This window comes from Anoplopoma fimbria, chromosome 17, assembly GCF_027596085.1.
Source record: "Anoplopoma fimbria isolate UVic2021 breed Golden Eagle Sablefish chromosome 17, Afim_UVic_2022, whole genome shotgun sequence".
In the NCBI taxonomy this organism is placed as follows: Eukaryota; Metazoa; Chordata; class Actinopteri; order Perciformes; family Anoplopomatidae; genus Anoplopoma; species Anoplopoma fimbria.
Genome location: NC_072465.1, coordinates 18687191 through 18700722, shown reverse-complemented (window position 1 = coordinate 18700722; position 13532 = coordinate 18687191). Strand labels below are relative to the sequence as shown.

Genomic DNA, 13532 nt, shown 5'->3' with positions numbered 1-13532 from the left:
TCTCTCTCTCTCTCTCTCTCTCTCTCTCTCTCTAGATGTTGTAGCCTTATTGTGAACATGTTTTCATACAGCTACATGTTAGCTGTGCAGACCTGGGTCGATTACATCTGGAAATTCATTCATTTACGTTAGGTATTTGATAAAGTAGGGCAAGGATTGCAACTGGTGTAGTTTGTAGAGGAGCTTTGGGATCTGGCCTATAGTGGCCCCCCAATGAATAAACCAATCCTAAATAGTAACTAAATGCATTTCAAAGAGTAAGAAGATTCATGTCTGTAGCTGTGACTGGTGATTTCTTGTTTCACCTCTGTGTAGATCTATCAACAGTATTGTAATTTGTTGGTTATTCTCATGAAAAGACATTGAGACAGTAGTGCAATAACACCTCAACATGACTGTTGAGCGCTGTCACCCTATTATAGATATAAATATGACCATACATACAGGACCTGTGTATCCGTTAAATACCGTACTCTTACATTCCCTTTAAGATTTCGTTCAGTCGCACCTTTCCAGGTTGCTTTTCACTGCAGTCAGACGTCGGGCTCCAGATTTATACGCCAAAGTAATAGTGGTTTCTGTGATTGATCCTGTTTGTGTTGTGGGACTGAATTTAAGGCAACCTGGAATGAACCCAGTACCTTGACTGGTCATTTTCAGTTGAGCTGCTGCATTTCAAGTTCATACATGTAAGAAAAATAAATAGAAATCACTGCATTAAACCTGTCTGCTTATCCATTTCAAGTACTATGTTGCAAGTAAACTATAACATATTGTATTTGTATGTTTGTAAGTGTCTTCTCAGGAGTTTATTTTTTGTAATATATTGATTGATTGATTGTTTTTTTTTTGACGCTCCATATTTATGGTACAGTATATTGTTTGTTTTGCATTGTGTTTTTATTCGTAACGCAATATTGCTTTGCATGATCTGGTGACTGATGATGTTTTTTTCTGTACAGATCAAAGTAAATAAAGATGTGGTTTCATCATTCCACTAATTCACAAAGTAAGATTCATGCTGATGTCTGCGTCTTTTGTTTCAGGGACAACGTTTTCTTTAAAGAGCCACAAAGATTTCACACATTAAGATCAGTTTATTCGTTATGAGGGGAAAGCTTGTGATACAAACTGGGGGTTTGGAAAGATATGAGTACTAACCAAACAGTATATTTCATTGATATTATAAAGGGGGAAAAGGGGAATAGATTAAGGCTTACAATTTATAACAATCGTGCAAAAATAACCTTTTATTACAGATGTTTGACTGATCCGTTGCCGTTGTGGCAATTCACCTCAGGGCTGACTTCATGAATTTAAATGTTGGGATATTGGATCAAGTCTGGATCCGAGCATAATATAGCAGCATTTTGTGAAAGTCCTGTTGTGTCAACAAGCCATTTTCAAGGGTTTGCAAACAGTCCTCAATAGAGTGATGGGTAGAACTACCTGTGCTGAGCCAGCAGATGGCACTATATACACGTGGAAATGTTCTATATGAGTACATTAAGCCATGTCGTGTTGGCTCATTCCGCAGGTTCGTGTAATTGGGGCCCTCTGCTTTGGCAGGGTGCATTCTTTGTGAAAAATAATTTAATTGCCATGGCCCTTTGAACCGGCCATGACAATAATGCAGATCTATTACAATCTGTAAATGACCTTGTGTTTTGTGTCGAAAAACCATCACCTAGGTCAATATGGGCGCTGTTATTATCATTATCATAAGGTGTTAATAAAAAAATGTATAAGATGGCAGCTGAAATGAAATTAATGAACATTGCTGTTGTTACATTTGTTCATTCCTTGTTTACATCAAACTGCTCAGCTCTAAATTTGTCATCGTCATAAAGGCCCCTACTCAGAACTTTTCACAAATCGAAACACTTAGCATATCACGTAACTTCACTTTCATGAGCACGGAAAAATAAAACACACACATGACAAAATCTATGATATTCAGTCAATAACACCCAGTTGTTCACACAGCAGTTTACTGTGCTCATTACATTAGTTTTCTCCAGACGCCTGTGTTTTTTTCTTTCTTACCTTTTTTCTCAAGTTTTTCTTTTCAAATTATTTCATGTCAAACCTTTGATGTTACACTCTTGTCAGTTAAATAAAGCTAGAGGCTGACAAGGCTTTTTCAATATGTGCCACTAACAGCAGTGGATCAGTAACATAAACCACCACATTTACATGTGAAACACGACTATATTGCTACAACAGTTAAAACGTGTCAACTGATGATGAGAAACATATTCACTGATCCTCTCACACAAACTCTTTATTTGAGTGACGTTCAACAAAGAGAGAGGAAACACGCTTTGCTCTCAGTTCTCGGTCCATGGGACGACCAGTCAGCAGAGATCTGTGGGAAACGTCTCCATCGCACTGCTCATGGGGACTCGGACGTGGGCGGCTAACGCACCAAAGCAAGCCTATACAAGCCAAACCCTGTTTGTCTTGGTGCACATCCCAACAAACTGGGGCCACTGAGAGAAAGAGACCATGAACGTTGGGAGGAAGGAACAATCAGTGCACTTTATTCAACATTATAGCATCCAGATTCAGTTCTTATATTTTCCAAAATGTATGAGGATTGGACGAAAATCAAGCCATTTGGCCTGTTTATGCACATTTGCTGATTTCAAAGGGTTTGGTACCCTCCTCGACCTGAAAACATGTCAGTACCACTTTAATATCATTTCAGTGTCATGACAGTCGTATCAGAGTCTTGTAATGTTACAGAAGCACTTAGATGATCAACGTGTTCAGATACCAGAGCTCCAGTCGCCTGGGACTCAACCGTATAAACAATCAGAAGTTATTGCTTATTATTGCTTGCTGGGGTTTTTTTGTGACAGTAAAACTCTCAGGGGTGTCATTTCTTTTAGTTCAGCACAAACAAATTCTGCGTAGGGAGGACTGTAAGAGAGAGAGAGAGAGAATGTGTGTGTGTGTGTGTGTGTGTGTGTGTGTGTGTGTGTGTGTGTGTGTGTGTGTGTGTGTGTGTGTGTGTGTGTGTAGGTCTGTAAATAAGATGAGTGTGCCAGCTGTCTTAGTTCACAGTACAGAGAGGTATGATAGATCAAAGGCAGTTAAGCAGAATGAAAGTAGACAAAGGAGTCAAACTTAACCCAAATTTTGACAAGCATCACTGTCATGTATCTGTTCTCACACTCACACTTTTCTTACACTGAATTCTGCTACACGATCAGAGCAAAGCAAATTCTGACAGACAAAAAGTTCTGACTGAATTATAAGTAAGTCCTTTCATTGACATACCCAGCCACCATGCAGTGTCGTGTAGGAACTGCATCACTGGAGCAGACAGAAGGTCAGAGGCTGGTCAAGTGACACTAACAGAAACAGGAACATTGATTTCTTCATGGGCTCAAATTTTGGTTGTGGAAACTATTATTCACTAGGCTGATCTGTTGCATGGCTCTGCATTTTTTCAAACCAAATCTAACCAGAATCTGTCAGCATATCAGGTGAATATTTAGCCAGCAGGGCTCATGTGACACCACATCCTCGCAGTTTATTGGTTAAATAAGCCTCAAGTGACATGAGTAAGTTTAATGCTAAACATTTCAATGTATTATCTGGTGTCACGTGAATTATATGATTACATTAAAACATCCAATACCCTGAGTTAACAAGATGTGGGTTTAAAAAAAACAATGTGAAAAACTGTGTCTTCCTTTACTGAACAGAGTAGCCTGTAGATTTCACGGTTTAGGGATAAAAATAGATTGAGGTTTAGGTTGGGGTTATTCTAAGGTCCTCAAATCAACAGTCTATAGAGATGCAGCAAGCATGAAAGATGAACAGTATATCCTATACTAAGCAAACACTCACAGGGTTTCCTTGACCACTGACTTTGGGCTGATTTAAATGCAGAATCTGTCAAATTGTCTCTCCACTATAACTGTTTTTCAGCAGGTGAATTCAGTCACACCAAAATAGTGCATTGCAGGCCTGTAAGGTCAGCATTAGTCAAACAAGCAGTCATTTATACACAGGTAAGTGACAATTTGCTTCTGCACTATACTTTTGCTCTGGTTTATGCTTTTAGATGCTTGTTTAAGAAAAGAGATGCACTTATGACTTCTGGTGACTAGTAGTTCTCTTGAATATGTTGAATACACTTATTGTAAGTCGCTTTGGATAAAAGCGTCTGCTAAATGACTGTAATGTAATGTAAATGTAATGGGAAATACATTTAATAAGCTAAATAGTCCCTTAAATTAATTGGACTTGAATTTAGAAATTTAAAACCAATACTTATATAACCAATACCAATACTTATACTTAAAGAAACGAGTTCAAAAGTAGTATAAAAACCTAGTTACAGGCAGCTAAACGGTAACTTGATGCCTCTGCGTGTGTCCTCAGGATACCGGGCGAGTAATGTTTGAGAGAGGAGGGAGAAGAGAGAGAGAGAGAGAGAGAGAGAGAGAGAGAGAGAGAGAGAGAGAGAGAGAGAGAGAGAGAGAGAGAGAGAGGCACCGACCGCAGCAGCAGCAGCAGCATGACCAGAAACCTCCGCGGCAAACAGACCGGACCACTTTGACACCGCGCCCCCTTGGAAGCGACGAGACGACGGCCACGGTTTCCAAGGCTTGACAAGGCGACCGAGGAAGACGACACAACTTCGAGGGAAAAGAAAAAAAAAAAAAAAAAAAAAAAAAAGCAAGTGGTGCTCCTGTCTGCTCTCTGCGCTTCAAACAGTGATCAGGTCAGTCACCTTCCGCTCGGTTCACAGTTTTTTTTGCAGCGCTGTGTGAGTGTTTGTGGCTGCTGGTTGTACTTGTAACACTCTGCAAACCACATTATTGGGAAAAAAAAAAAAAAGGTCATTTAAAGAGCCAGGAAAGAGTCTGTTTTATAATAATACAGGGTTAATGCACAATATGTCAGTTATGTTAAATAATAAATAATAAATCAGCTTGTTTTCTTATTGGGAAAAAAAAAAAATAAAAACAGTATTTGAACAAAAAAAAAAAAAAAAAAAAAGGATGCAGAACAAAGTCAATAAATGTATTTATCCTTTGTGGTCAAATGATCTATCATGTCATGGTGGACCCTTGTTTGCAGTGGGCATCCAGATGGGTGGAGGAGGAGGAGGTGGTGGTGGTGGTGGGGGTGGGTGGGTGGGGGGTGCGGTCACAGCACTGACAAATGGCACACAGTCAGGTGTTCGCCCATAGTGTGTCTGTGGGCCACAGTGAGTGTGTGAGTTTGACATGCAAACACCAGGCAGAGAGTTTAACCATCAAAGTGGTCACAACTTCCCAGGTGAGTACGAGTAACAGCCTGGGTCTCGCTCCCTCTTAGGTAGTTTATAAGGGTTTATAAGGCTGAGCAATTTTCATGATTATCTCACAACTTTTTTAAATATTTAAAATATTCTGTCTATTCTTCTCTCGTGTCTTTATTCCCCGTGTCATGTGAGGGACTTGTAGATATTTCACAACACTCAGGCAGTTCTGTGTTTTTGAATTGACTAGAAAACCTTGGTCGTGACTCAGCAGTAATGTGGACACAAGCTCAGGGGCCAACACTGATTTCTCTCTGAGGTTTGCTGTATGGCTCCCTGGGTAGCTGATTTGAACTGGCCTAATGTTGTTTTATTATGATATGATGATGGTATTTTGAAAGGGAGTTCATCAGTTTGTTGTACAGGACTCACTTTCAGTGCCAACGGTGAGTCTAGTTGTTCACCAGTGCCGTGAAGGTCTTTCTTCATCACTTTGTATGATCTATATTTCAGTGATCTGACAACACAGTGAGTAATCACAGAAAATGTACAGATAATTCTATTGCTGCTCAAAACTACATGTTTATACATATTAAACGCAATTTAGGCATGTTTTTGCTCTTGACAGGCCTTATGGGACAAATAAGAGAATTGTTATCATGCAGTTTTTTGCAAGTGTTTGGTCCACTTACTTAACATTACTGCAGATGATTGCCTACATTCAAGGCATAGTTATAAGTTTTATTATATTATTGAAAAGTACAATTTTTTTTGAATCATGCATTTGAGTTATTTTATTTTGGCTTCTTGAACATGCAGATGGAACTTATAATAAAAAGTTCACTGTGATGAAATCAAGCTTGTTTTAGCTCTGTAAAAAATATTAATTAAGTAGGTGTCCAGAAGTAAGATGCTCTCTTGCTTAAAAGCCAACCAGACTGTTTAAAATAAAAGACATAAAAAGAGAGAAAGTCATACTTAAAGTAAGAGTTAAAGGGTTTTACAGATTATCCCATAATGATTAAGTAACAAGGACATTACCCATCAACTGAGGCTATACACTCTAAGATGTCTATAAGAATGATAAAATGGGTTTTTAAGTTTAATAAAGGTTAAAATGTGACCACTGATGTAACTTCACTTTTATAGAGTAGAGGAACATATGACCAACTTGTGGTTAAAAAATAACCTATTTTTGGAGAAGTTATAAAAGGACATTTCTCTGTTTAACAATGCCCATCCGGATTAATGTCATAATGTACATTTCTGACTTTAACTCAATCATTTGCTAACTTTCATGTGAATAAGAAAATGATGTGTCATTTGGGACAATATTTGGACATTGTCTTTCATGGATTAATTTTGGATCCTTTATGTGCCGACTGTAGAAAGTGTTGTCTAACCTGTGCGTGAGATGCTTTAAGTCTGACTGCCTGAGTGTGTTGATATAAAGCCAACAAGTACAATTATTGCTTATCAAGTAATATAATTCCTAAATAAAGGTGTGTGTAACATGTGAATGACTGAGACAGATATGGACTTTGCTCTGTTGTCGTAAATGAAGGAGTGTCTCGAGATACCATGCTATGTTTATGTTGACCCTCACACGGCATGTAAGTCTCTGCAGACAACGTACTTCCACTCAAAACCGTGTTTGATTTGGTGTGGAGAACAAATTCAGACGCCTACACTTTTAAGATTCGTCTTGTTTAAAAAAAGATCTGCGTTAATTTAAAATACCGAAAGCAACACTTCTAAGCAGTTGTTTGCAGTGGCTTTAAAAGTTATATATAAAACCACTGTGAGAGCTAAACATAATCACTGCATGAAAGGAAGGAAGATGTTCAACTGCACATTTGTGTCTGTATATAAATGAACAGATAAAAAGAGAGTTACACGCTCCGGTTCAGCCCACAGATAGTTAACCACTTATGACTGGAGCCACACCGCCTACATCCTGGTTTGTGTACTAGAATTCAGCTTTTTCTTATTGTTTTTGTAAATGTTTCCAAAAAGCTAACCTTTGATTAATTCTTATCATTATTAAATTGAGACCATGTTGAATTAGTTTAGCCTTAAGTTCCTCAATTAGTTTATCTTTTAATTAGTTGTAATTATTAACTTCAAGTACAATTATTTCCCCATTTACTGTCTACTTACATTAACTGTCTACTCAGCAACATGTTTTTGCTGCTGAATTCGATTTCTTTTGATATCAAAAACAGTGTGCTGATAAAAAATTCAAATAATCTTTTATGTCTCCATCGTATTCTGGCAAAACACAATGTCCTCTCTTCTTTATAGTACAATCTCTGTCTTTCTGTATCTATCTACTGATTATTATAATTATACTTACAATCATCTATTGTATAATTGAAAATGTATATTCAGGAAATGGAGTTGAACAAAGTGACCAAATTATATCTTCACCATTCAGCAAAACTTTTTCTGTTATGTTTAAATTAGTTCGATGCTAAATTGAGTATAGATTTTTTTCTCTTATATTTTTAATGTTCTGCTATCAGAGTCTACATAACATTTTCAAAATAAAACGTGTAACTTTTAAACCTGTTAACATTTTCTCTTTCTCTCTCAATAGCTGCTGTCTGAAAAGTGACGTATGTTGAGGTCAAAGTCAAAGCAAGTTTTCAGTTCTCACCTGTTTACACTTTGTAGTAAGTAAATGGAGTCTAAGTTACGTAGCATGAGAGAAGAGCACATTTTAATGTAAGGTGTGGCTATTGGGCCTAAACAACACATTATCAATTTAAAAACATCTATTTCTCTAACATTGCCGCCCATCCACATTGGTAAAAAAGTCAAAGCAACAAATGTAAGATATCGTTTCTGTTCCGTGGTCCTTCCTTCAGCAAATAAAACTTAGGTACAATGTATTTAGTAACAGCCTTACTCCCTAAATCCTCTCCTAGTAGTAGCATGCTTTGGATTGTGAACATTAGGTATTTTGTGGTGAGATAAGAAACGCTAGCAATCAGACAATTATCTGGTAATGAGGTGATTATCCAACTGTCCATAGTAACAACACAGGTTACAGAACGACTGTCTGGTCCAATTGTGAGCCACCGTATTTAGTTTTGTTGTGCACAACACCTGTGCAGTAATTGTTGTATTGGGGGAAAAAAAAAACTTTTTTCCTTTTCTTTTTTAATTCATAGCGACAGTAGAGAGAGACAGGACATTTGCAGAAAAAGACGTGCAGCTCGGCCTGCTGGGAAATTAACCAGGAGCTTGCTTGTCAGGTCATATGCAGCAATGTAGTAAGAGCCTAACCACTCGGCTATCAGGCCACTCTTTTCAAAAAGTGGTTGAGGCAAACTGGCTAAACAACCTGTGTGATGGTCTGATCTGTCGTGTTTGTTGTCTGACTTTAATGGTAACAATGTCACCTTGTTTTCAGATCTTAGCAATTACTTAAGCAAGTAAAATTATATCTTAAGAAAAAGCTACTGTTGTGCTTAGTGTTGCATCCTCTCAAACACACTCTCAATTCATTGAATTGCCATAAAACCACACAGTTAAGCTTGAGCTTTTGAGGCAATCTTCAGTGTCGTTTTGGTAATCCACCCACGCGCACGCAAAAAAACCACACAAATATTCACTCATACACTCATACAAGAAGAGTTTTCCTCGCAAATGCACTTTAACATAGATATTAGTCAACAGACAGTAGGGATATATAACAACCTTTGTCCTAATTTCCCTTTAAGAAAGATGTGGGCACAAACAGCTGCTCCTCTGGTCCCTATTGGGAACTTGAGACTGACTCAGACTTTATGTGCCCAACGTGCTACGTGGGTTTACTGGATGTTGCACTGTTTGAGACATCGCTAGTTCAGGTTTAGCCAGGGATGATGTATGGTTTCTGTAATCCGCCCCCTCAATTTAAAATTGGCTAATAATGTTCAAATGCCAAACGATCATGGAAATGAAACAGGAAGAAAGACTGTTAATAGCTGTCCCTCCCATTTTGGTTTATCATTTACATTACATTACATTACAGTCATTTAGCAGACGCTTTTATCCAAAGCGACTTACAGGAAGTGTATTCAACATAGGTATTCAGGAGAACTACTAGTCACCAGAAGTCATAAGAGCATCTCCTTTCTTAAACAAGCATCTCAAAGCATACACCAGAGCAAAAGTATAGTGCAGAGGCAAATTACTACGAGAACAATAATTGCAACAGACTAATACGAATATAATAAGTGCTACAAACTACTACGAATAGGATAAGTGCAGTAAACAAATACAAATTCAATAAGTGCAGCGAACTGATACGAATACAGTAAGTGCAACAACTAATACGAATGCAATAAATGCTACGAGGAAGACTCAGGGTAGTACTTCTTTACTATATTTTCATCATTTTGAATAGATTTCAACAATTTTCGGTTATGCCTAGTACTTTGCAAAGTTTCTGGTTGATTGACAATCAAGGGGTGGGGGTTGAGCGTTAAATAATAAATTGTTGAGCCAACTCTGACACTTATTTTGTTGAGCCTTCCTTTTTCACGGACAATTCTATATCAGTTTCTTTTGTGCACACATATTTAGGGAACAATCTGTGATTGAGAGACACGTCATGGGTTTGTTTTTGTTATTGTCCAGCTAAACAGCAGCGGTAGGCAGCACACTCCCGTCTTTTCCTCTCCACTTCGAAGAACAGGGTATGACCCTTCCCACAATGCACCTCTCCCTCTTCCTACCGCAGTGCCCTCCTCTCACTCCCTGCCTTTGTCAAAACACAAGTTTAGCTATAAATCATCACCGCTGCGATTTCTCACACAACTCCAACCGCTGAGCTCACACTCTCATAACATGATCGTTAACCTATGTGACAACATCATAAATGACAATTGTATAGATTGAATCAGTTGTTTATATCCATGCAAGTCTTTCTGTCATCCTCATTTTCTTCCTGACTCACGTGCCCGTTTTCTATGCAACACCTCTCGAGCTCAGAGGTGTGTGTGTGTGTGTGTGTGTGTGTGTGTGTGTGTGTGTGTGTGTGTGTATGTCAGTGTGTGTGAGGCCAAAATAGATAGCTTTTGACTCTGTTCACTTGTCATAAATGGAAGGAGTGCCTGGAACTACGCTTTGTTTATGCTCTGCACATGTTTCCTCATACACATTTGTCTGTCAGCGTGACAGCATGGCACATACATTGTGTGGTCAATGTGTGGTGAGGCCTTGACAGCATGCAACACTCCTTTCCCTTATCCACTGAGGAAGCTCTTGAGGCCCAAGAGACTCATCAACCATTAACTCATAACTATTTAAAGGAATTGGGGGAAAGTTGATGTCCTCAGATTATTGGTAAATCTGCAGATTCCCAGAGAGCAACATATGGAGGAGACACACAGTCACACACACAGATATTTACTACGATAGTGGGTGAACTCTATCTCTCTCTCTCTCTCTCTCTCTCTCTCTCTCTCTCTCTCTCTCTCGCTCTCTTTCCATGAGTGTACCTGCTCATGTGTGTTGACCTTATCTGAGTTCAAACAGCAAGTCTTTAAATTCCAGTGTGCTTTCATGCCCTGTATCTGCAGATACATGCAGCATAATGTGTGTTTGTGCTTACATTCTTTTTTGCATGAAAGCGTTCAATATGCTTCTTTACAAACCCCCAGAGTTCAGTCACCCTAAACCTGGCAAGCCCAGCCTTCCGATCCCAATGAATAAATTAATTATGTGACAATGATCAAAAGCTGGGTCAAAAGATTGAACAGTCAGAGTAGATTTGTTGTTGAAAAACTGTTGCAGTTGTGTGAGTGTGTAGATTAATGCTAAAACATTTGGTGTTTCTTGCTTACTTAGGGAAAAGACATGCATTACGGTTGTTGAGCCGATTATAACCATAATTTAGTTGTGACGACTGAACTGAGCTAGTCCAAACGAGTCTGGTGTTTACAGTGGGGAGATGAAATCAAACAGTGTGTGGTGTTTAATGAATATAGTCATTTGTCTCCTGATTTATAACCCACTTCATCATGTTTAAGTACAGAGTCAGAGCTCAGTTTAACAAGGGTGAAATGCCTTTTTGCTTTCCTGGCAAGAATTAAATGAGAAGACCTCATGTCTGTGCACTAACTCTTGAGCTGGAGCCCTCATTCCCTATAAAACCATAACATACATTATGTTATGTACATATATTCAAGGTTCCTGTTTGTATTTGAAATAAACAAATGAGGTACAGCATTGTCATTGATTTGCTTTAAAGTTGCAGGCACATGTTTTTTATATATTTTAAACTTTGAAGACGGACAGTATCCACTGTTACAATTTTTTTTGCTAAGCTAAGCTAATTGCCTCCTAGCTGTAGCTCTATAGTTAATGCACAAACACCGTAGTTGTATTGATCCTCTGATCTCACTCGCAGCAAAAACAAGTGAAAAAGCACATTTCCTGAAATGTTGAACCACTCCTTTAAGATCACCTCACACACGATTGGGATCGTAGCCTCCTATTGCCAAAAGTGTTATCTCTGTATTAAGTTGTTCAGTGGTGTTTTTCTTTCTGTCATGTGTTTCGTGAAAACACTTGTCATGTGTGTTAGACCCCAACTTCAATGCTTTAGTTCCACATTTCAACTAGCTCACCAAAAAACATGATGCAGCCCCTTGGCGACAACCGCAAGATTCGACAAGCAGCCAGCAACCACAGTGCCTGAAACCACTTGTGAATTTTTAAGTGTAAACTCAAAGTACGCGTTAGCTTCAGTTGCTCGGCTGATAAACTTCATCAGAGGGGAAGTCTTCGTGGTGAGGCATTTGTCCTTGTTCACAACTGAGAGTGCATTGCTTTTTTGTTCACTTTGTCTTACTGAAAACATTGATAATCGATTGTCTATGGTAGATGATTAGTTAACACACAGGACATACACAAAAATACAGAAACAAGCCTCTTGTTAGATGGAAAAACAATTGTATCATATGATCTGATGAGTAATTTTATCCCAAACCTGAGATTTTTTTAAATGCGATTCTTACTTGTACCTGAGGTTTATGTTCCAACCTACAGTATTACATATTTTTTAAATTGTTAAACAAGGTGGTCGATCTGCCATCGAAGCAAGAAGTCATTTTCTGAGAAAAGTTCCCACATTGTACAATGGATTACAATGGATACATCAGGATTACATATCAGACCTAGCAGTCACCTCATCAAACCAGTTACCTCATCGAAACATCATCAAATGTTTTTTTTGTATCTTAATCTTTCAAAGAACTGATGCGTGCAGGTCAACATTCTTTCTCATTGTCTCTGCATTGCTAAGGAGGGTTGTCGCTTTTCACACTTGTGGTATGAGAGCATAGCTTCTGTCATGCTAATGTGAGACCACTTAACCCTACCTGTCCAACCTTGACCCTTTTGGTTAATAAAAGAACAACAACACAGTTGAGAGTGAATGATTGATGGTTGCAGTCCAGCTGAGACTTTCTGTCTCTGAGTTGTTCAGTCAGTCCTCTTTCTGTCTCGTTTCCTCGATCAGTGTTTTAGTTTTTTTCGTTTGTTACATAAGTGTTGCTTGGTCATTCTCTGTGCATCCCTGTATAGTCACGTAATTTATGTACAAATGGAAATAAAGGAAGAAATGTCCCACTGTCACAACCAAAAAGTAGAAACCACTTCTCTCTTGTTTGGTCTGGGAATGTGTGCTAGCATTTTATTTAGTAGAATTGAACACGTTTACACTAAGAGACGAACTCCTCTACTGGAAGCTGTCTGTATTAGTTTATTAGTTCATTTGTTTATTGATTTATTGAAAGGACAATTCATTCACATTGATTGACATCACTGTAAACATCAGTCAGGATTGTCATGTCTCTAGTCTGGTTGGAAAATGATAGCTAGGCTTTGAAATTAAATCAGAGAACTTGCAGGCTTGTATTGTGTTGGTATTGCATAAGGAGGCAGAAGTGAGTGCGTCGCCGGTGTCACATCGACACTGAGTGACTGAGCAGAGGGAGAGAAGTGCAACCAGAGAGGCATGAAGAGGTCGCCTGTCAGAGTGAAGCAACAGGAAATCATCTGCATCTGATGTCTACCACTTTACACAAACGCATACACACTCACACAAAACACACAGAGGAGAGCACCTACACAGGAGAGCACGCACGTACAAGAAAACACTTTTAAGCACATGGGCACACATACACAAGTATATCCTGTATTATTACACTGAGACATGCACACATAAAAAGAAAAATTAGGAATGAAAGAGACACACACACACACGCGCGCT

At 38.6% G+C, this 13532-nt stretch overlaps 1 protein-coding gene across 3 annotated transcripts in view; it reads left to right on the top strand.

Moving 5' to 3' along the window:
- Positions 1-4515: 4515 nt before the first annotated feature.
- Positions 4516-13532, top strand: part of pparg (peroxisome proliferator-activated receptor gamma) — a 29801-nt gene continuing 20784 nt past the window's right edge. For 2 of the 3 annotated variants that reach the window (XM_054617784.1, XM_054617782.1), the window contains exon 1: positions 4516-4741. Coding sequence is in view for 1 of the 3 variants with exons in the window: in XM_054617781.1 (XP_054473756.1) it covers positions 5250-5301 (52 nt within the window). In the remaining 2 variants the exon portion in view is untranslated. Of the gene's footprint in view, positions 4742-5222; positions 5302-13532 lie in introns of those variants that run through there. The other variant, XM_054617781.1, reaches the window with a different exon arrangement.